At 35.1% G+C, this 7,141-nt stretch overlaps 1 protein-coding gene across 1 annotated transcript in view; it reads right to left on the bottom strand.

The window, feature by feature from the left end:
* TMPRSS15 (transmembrane protease, serine 15) overlaps positions 1 to 7,141 on the bottom strand; it is a gene marked incomplete at its 3' end in the record, with an annotated part of 44,086 nt that overhangs the window by 32,340 nt on the left and 4,605 nt on the right. Inside the window, exon 4 of the mRNA XM_008946805.1 lies at positions 5,257 to 5,399. Within this exon, the coding sequence (XP_008945053.1) occupies positions 5,257 to 5,399 (143 nt within the window). The remainder of the gene's footprint in view (positions 1 to 5,256; positions 5,400 to 7,141) is intronic.

Raw genomic sequence — 7,141 nt, 5'->3', positions numbered from 1 at the left:
AGCAGGTGGCAAACACTCAGCTGAAATGATAAGGACAATAGCAATAACAGCTCAGCAGTAATGCAGTTGCACTATAAAGAAAAATTGACTTACCTCTGGTTATTTTAGCACAAATCAAATCAAACACTCTGTTGTGTTTTACAGAACTGCATTTTTAGAAGCCTGAAATGAAATACCACATACTAAAAAGAAAAATTTGGCACAGGATGGTGGAATTTCTCAGAAGTGACATATCTTGCAACTAAGCTTGAAGTAAGGCTAGAAGAAAATTTCCACAAGTTCCTATTTCCTTCCTCAACCCAAATAAACTACTTTATGCGATACAATAAATGATATCTTCCAACTTCTGATGCTTAAATAACATGAGAAAAAATGTACTTTGTTTTAAATAACAGTGAAAAATTTCTGGGTTTAGTTGAATACAATTTAATTTAATTTCTTCAGTTTCAACACATCACAAAGTTGTACTTCATCATGCTAAAGAATCTCATTTTTTATCCTGTAGGACTGGATTTTTAAATACCAGGAATATCAGAAATTCTATTCTTTTCAGATTTTGAAATTAAATTTATAAGTTAAGAGCAAATTTCTGCAAAAAAAGAATACATGGGCAGGCCCTCAAAATTGTGGAATATTACTAACTTTTCTGTAGAGCATAAATGTTCATCCGTTACAAACATGCTGTTTTAGGTTTCAGATGGTTTTGTCCTTAGACATCTGTAGGATTCAAGTAAAGTGAATTCAAGTAAAGGATTCAAGAAATTGAACAAAATCATGCAACTAAAGTGAGCTTTGGATAACCACTAATTTTGAAATTCTCTGAGAACTATTCATGCATTGGCAAAGCTCAAAATATGTTTATGTAAGAAGGAAATATATTAATCTGTAAAACTGATCTTTCAGCCTCTAAGCATTATTGCTTGTGGGTTTGTTTGTTTGTTTTTTTCATAAAACTGTTGGCTCTGTAACCAGATTGAGTAAATGCTCGTATGATACTGTGTTTTTACCAGTATAAGTGACTGAAGTGAAAGACTGAAATTGGTTTGGATGCATTGCAACATTTTAAAGTGATTTAAAAAAACCTTTCAGTGTTAGCAATGCAGAAATTGTAAAGCAAAAGAGCTGCCATTTTGTATCCAATTGGTAATTGAAGCACACCAAGCATACTTTAATGAAGTGTTGGAGGTGATATTGTGCCAATGAATGAATTGCCACAGATGAGCAAAGATGAAACTGTGCATTCTAGACTCAGAAGAAACCCGTAACCAATAATCCAGGAAGAAGTTTTGCACAAGCCCGGTATGCAATTAAACGTTGTTTACATACGACATAATCAATTCTAGTTTTATTCTTCAACTCGGAAAACTAAGCAGCATTGCCACCTACTGGATAGAAAGAAATTAACATTTTCTACTAATGCATTTTTTCTTAACAGTAAACTACTCTAAACTGCAATGTAATTTCTATACTCAACTAAAAATGTCAGAAAATACATTAGACCCATTTGAAAATGCTTATAAATGTAATAGATATTTCACCATTTAGTAAGGCTAGGGGAGATTTCAAAAGATTCAAACTGCTTTGACTTTCTGTCCATTAGAAAGCATTTGAGAGTTTGCTAGGAGGTTTATTATTTTTTTTTTTTTAAAGCCCAAAGTAAAAAACAGGAAACAAAAAATGAGCAGTCATGATGAGTCTCAATATATAAATCGATATACATAACACGTATACCACTTCTGTAGTATGTACAGTCTTCAAAGTCCCTTTTCTTTGAAAGGGACTCCTTAGCCAAAATGTCAACCCACATATTTTGTATTTGTGGGAATGGGATGCAAGAATTGAATGGTGCAAGAAGAGGCTGTACACAAACAGCGTAATTCTAAGATATCAGACTGTATCATACAACATCCCTGCTTCTCCCCATACACAGTTACCTACCTAGAGTTGTTGAGGACTTGCTTGTGGTGAGCTGTCCTGAACCTAGACAAAGTCCAAAGTTAGAACTGTACTTCTTGCTGTCTGGGAGCACCTCTGCCATAGCTTGGGCAGAGCTCAGCAGCAGCCAGTCTGCTCTTACATCTGCAATATTTGCCTTTTCACCAAATCGCAGTGTACAGAGTGACACGGCAATGTCAGCCTGACTGGCTTGATTCTAAAGTCAACTGTCACAATAAATGTAAGGCAAATAGTGTAGAGACCAAGTACATCTGAAATCTCATTCCTCTAGTCACATGCTTATCAATAACTTCAATGACTTCCCCCCCCCATTAAAATAACAGCAATGCTTTGTCTTCCCCTGGTATATAAAAGTTCTGATCTGAAGCTGGTGTCAGAGAGCTTGTAATAGGACTCATGGGCTCTGCTGAAACAAGACAAGTTACAACTCTAATATTAGTACTAAAATGTATACGTACACTTTCCTATAAATTTAAAATCACATATGTTAAAACTTGGGTGTATCATGGGCTTAGGACTGAAACACAAAGAGCAAGGAAGCAGACAGTGTTAGCAAACATACTAAATTGACCCAAAGTAAACGCAAGACCAAGGGGGAAGTAATCCACACCAAGGACATAATTTCCATTTCAGCCAGCAGTGCTGACAGCTCCCAACTCCCTTCCTCCTTCCTCTGCCACCTGCCTCTCAGTTTCTTCTAGAGGATGACTAGCAACATGGAACTTAGGATTCAGGGGAGCATTGAAATACCAGAGGAAGGGACAGATAGGAGAAAACTTATATTTTAGCAGTTTTAACTATATCATTGGGAATAAGTTTTAGTGATTGTTCACTTCAGACTACAAACGTTAGCAGGGCTGTAACTAGAGCGATAATAACTCTTGTTGTTATAGCTGGAATTAGACTATCAATAAACACTTGGACTCCATAGGTGCATTTCTTTAGCTCACATAAATTGTGTGAAGCTCCTGGTCTGGTACCCTGCCCTGGAGAATTTGTATGTGGCAATTTATATGAGACAACTCAACCTGCATCTAGCGCTATGGAGCACCTACTGTATTATTCAGCTCTCTGACTGACTTTTGGCAGGTTTATACTCAGTGAATTTGTGAGACCAAATTGTGTCTGTGTCACACCCTACAGTCATAAGAATTCCAGTGATAGAGGAAGGAAATTCTATCAGCTTTGCTTAGTATATCTATTGTTAGCCACAGCATGAGAGTAGGCCTCCTCAGCCTCACCTACCTGCCTAAATCTACAAAAACTTCAGCTTGTGATTCAACTGGTTGATGGAGTTGCAACTTTTATTCTGATCTACTAATTGACCTTTTAGAGCTTTTGTATAGACTTCAGATCACTGCTTTCTAAAATGGTAAGAAACAATGAGGAACAGTTAACTAGTTCTGAATGGACCCTACCAGTCAAGCCTCAACTACAGCCAAGACAACTTTAATAATTTATGCCAGCTGAAGGCTTATGTTTCTTCGCATTGTACTGGTAACAAAAAAACATTTCTATTTTACGAAAGATACTGACCTGATGAAGTTAAAGGCACCATCGTAGTAAGATGTTCAGCAGCTTCTGGAAGAAAGCAAGCACATTGTAAACCCCTTTTATAGGGCAATACCTAGTTTTATACAATTCAGAGAAAGGTTAAAAAAAAAAACCAAAACAAAACAACTGTGACTATTTCTCTTTGAATCATTAGCAGCATCCTGCTTCCCTCCTTTTAACCACCTCACCCTGTTCCCAGCCTTTTTTCGAACTCTATGATCTTCCTAAGGAGGAAAGGTCTATATTAATCCCTTCCAATCCTCAGTCCCTATTGTACGGCATATAAAATGTCTTCGTAGGGGAAATCTGTCTTGATACTTCTTATACTATGAGGATTTTCAGAACACCTGTGTCTTATAGAATAGTAATTTAATCAGATAAATGAGTTAAAATTAACCTGGGATAGTTTGCAATAAAGAAAGTTACTTTTAATCACTGTGACAACTGATTTCAAGCAAGCCACACCTGTGTGGTAGTTGCCTCCCCTTCTGAAATTGGAATAAGACTTCTCTTGCAGAACATACTGAGATATAGCATGAAAAAAATGCCATATATGATTAAGATTCTTAATTAGTTACTGTTGTTAATTTACTGAAGCACTCCTGGTGCAATAGACAGATGATATCTCATGTGATAAGAGGTGTTTTAATGATCCACAGCAGGAGATGTCTGACTACTTCAAGGTTCATCAATAGATAACACAAACTTTTAAAAAGCTCTTCCTAATTTTCATTGGTGGCATTTTTGAAGTATAATGAGCAATCACTTTCCACAGTGATATGTAGCTATTTAGAACAACTTATATGCGGTGCAAGTAGGAAATGGAAATACAGATGTCAAGACTCTAAATTTAGCCTTTGAATATCTGAACTAAGCAAAAAATGCACCTTTTGGAATAGAGCAGGAGACATTGCACATCAGATGTCCCACTCCTCTTAAAACAATAATTTGCTATTCAATAGTACCTCCAGCAGGTCTTCAGATGTCAACTAATCAACTTCTACTTCAAAGGATTCAAAATACTTTTTATCCTCATCCTTAGTGAAGGTCTGTTTTGAAGCTTACCGACGTAAAACTAAGGATTTCCACTGATCTTGTTAGCCTTCCACTTAGCCATCAATAAATTTTCTAGTACTTGCATAAAATCACTACATTTTTATTTTTGCATAATTTAAAAACTAATTAGTATTTAAAGCTACATTCCTTTCTTTTCCATTTACACTTTTCCTAAGCTTTAGAAGAATATGGATTTAGCTCTTTGGACATACTTCTCCAGAAGCCAAACTCTGTATTCAGTTTGTTGTTCTTACTGACATCTTTTCAATAAATGAAACTTGACTCACTGTGAGGCTGAGCCCTTTTTGTCATTCTTTAACAAAGCAAAATCATAATTGCATTTAGTTATGAATCAGTTGGGGCTTAATTGCTTTAATTTGAAGGACAACAAATTTACAAATGTTATGCTACATAAAAGAGATGAAATTGAGTGATTTTCACTGGGAAATCACTAATTTTACTCCTTTTACTCCCTCTTTAGTGAACATACACAATGCTGACTCATACTCTCTAGACAACAAGGTTTTAAATGGTTCTTTCAGCTGCTGCTGAAAGTTCTGCAGTGTGGAAGGAGGGCACTCATGAGGATAAGTAGCAATTCCTTTGCTGTTTGGGAGCTGAAGTTTTTATTCATGTTATCTCTCATTCTTAAGGATATATATAGAGAAAAAAAATGTTTATTAGCATTACCTGTGACCTTTATGCTGTTCACATCAACTTTCAAAGTCTGAGTAACATTAGTTTCATTGGTGTTGATACCCAAAACCAGCTCTTTTTTTACTTTGTCAACTGTTAGCATCCGGGTAAAATAAAGGTCGAAAATCACAACAACACTAGAAATACAAAACAGAGAGGATGATTAGTTATGCAAACTAATTAAGTAAATCTGCTATATGACACATCTAGAGAACATTTCGTTTCAATAAATACATTATTTTTAAAAACTAAATAAAATATATGTTTGTAAATGTTCCATTTGCAAAGTCAGAATTTGTTTAAGTGTTGGCTGGCAAAAATGACACTTGAATATATATAGAGATATCAGGTAGGTTTTTCAGGTAGGTTTTCTACCTTGGAGAATTATTTTTTTTTTTTTCCCTGTATCTAGCCTTATTTTCACTGTGGAAAAAAACAAAACAGCATTTATATCCATTGCTGCAATGAAGCTGAATTTGAATAAATCAAAGGAGAAGTAAGTTTATTGTTATTCAACAGTTCTTCTGGTTTAAGCCATATAATATTGATGGTGAACCTTGAAGAGTTAGAAAAATTATATAACGTTCATGTTACAAAAATATAAAGTGATCACTTCCATAAAGAAAACATCATCTGTGGATTCTGCATGTGTGAGGATCTGTTGTGTGACTGCTTGGATTCTCATAGAGAAAGAGTAGTGGCTGAAAGCACAGATACTTTGAAATCAGTGATTAAAATACATTTAACTTCTATGGAGCTTGAATTTTATTCAGGGTGTTTTCTCTTTGTTCTCTCCTACCTCTGCTAGAGACTATTTTTAAGTTTTATTTTTGTAGCTAGATAAAGTAGTATCAAAGTATGATGCTTGCTAAAGATAGTTTTTCTCTACTTGCTTATATTTAGCTGGAAAGTTTTTTATTCTTAAGCATTTAAAGTACCCAATTGCAACTAATTGAGTAGTGCTTTTTGATAAGGGATGATTAATTCTGCCATTTTGCTGAGCATTGATTGCCATTTGCAATATATGGAAAACCTCTCCTCTAATTTCTTACACGTTTCTGATAACCTCTAGGCCATGCTGAGCAAACGAAAGCTTTTATTGCTATCCTTATGACTCAGCAGAGTGTCAAGGGTGAAATAACAAGGAGATTGCCCAAAGACGTAAGCAGTTTTTTAAATGAAGAGTCAACTAGGAAATTGTTTCAGAGACAAAGTAATATTTCAAGTGTTATTTCAAAGCAGAAGAGAGGACAGGTCCTTAATGATGTATTAAAAGCCATATCCAGCTCTCACTGACATCAGATTTTCTGTGATTTCTGTGGTAGTTTTGTCAAGATACAGGGGTGAAACTTGTTTTACCCATTACAGATGCTTGTATTACAGATATCTAGATTCCCATTGTAACAGATGGAAAGAAATAAACTGTAATCTTTGGCATAATTTATCTCCTCCTAGAAGAAGGCATCTGATCTCCTAAAAAAGGCATAAACTGACCAGATGAGATAACTCTAAAAACTCAGCACTTACAAAGAAAGTCTTGAACAACTAGTTCGGTGATGTCTCCATCTTTGATGCTCAAATTTTGATGAGACTAGTCCCATTCTATGTTCAGAAACTCAGTTGTGCTGACTGAATCTACCTTCACGAGGATGAAAACCTGGAAGTAACCTATCACTGTGTACTCCATTATTTTAACGTTATAAAATCCTTTTTTAAGTGATCATACTCTACCTTTCTAGCTGATTAGGTTTCTGTCCTCTGTATTCCAGCGAGAAAATTTCTCTAATTCAAATCTGCTTCCTCTTTTCAAAATGTATTTATTTAGGATTGGCTAATATCTGGGGTTTTTTTTTTTTTTTTTTTTTTTTTTTTTTTTTTT

The sequence above is a fragment of the Merops nubicus genome, unplaced genomic scaffold (assembly GCF_000691845.1).
Source record: "Merops nubicus isolate BGI_N331 unplaced genomic scaffold, ASM69184v1 scaffold179, whole genome shotgun sequence".
NCBI lineage: Eukaryota > Metazoa > Chordata > Aves > Coraciiformes > Meropidae > Merops > Merops nubicus.
Note: the sequence above shows the minus strand (reverse complement) of the source record. Positions and strands in the feature narration are given on the sequence as shown.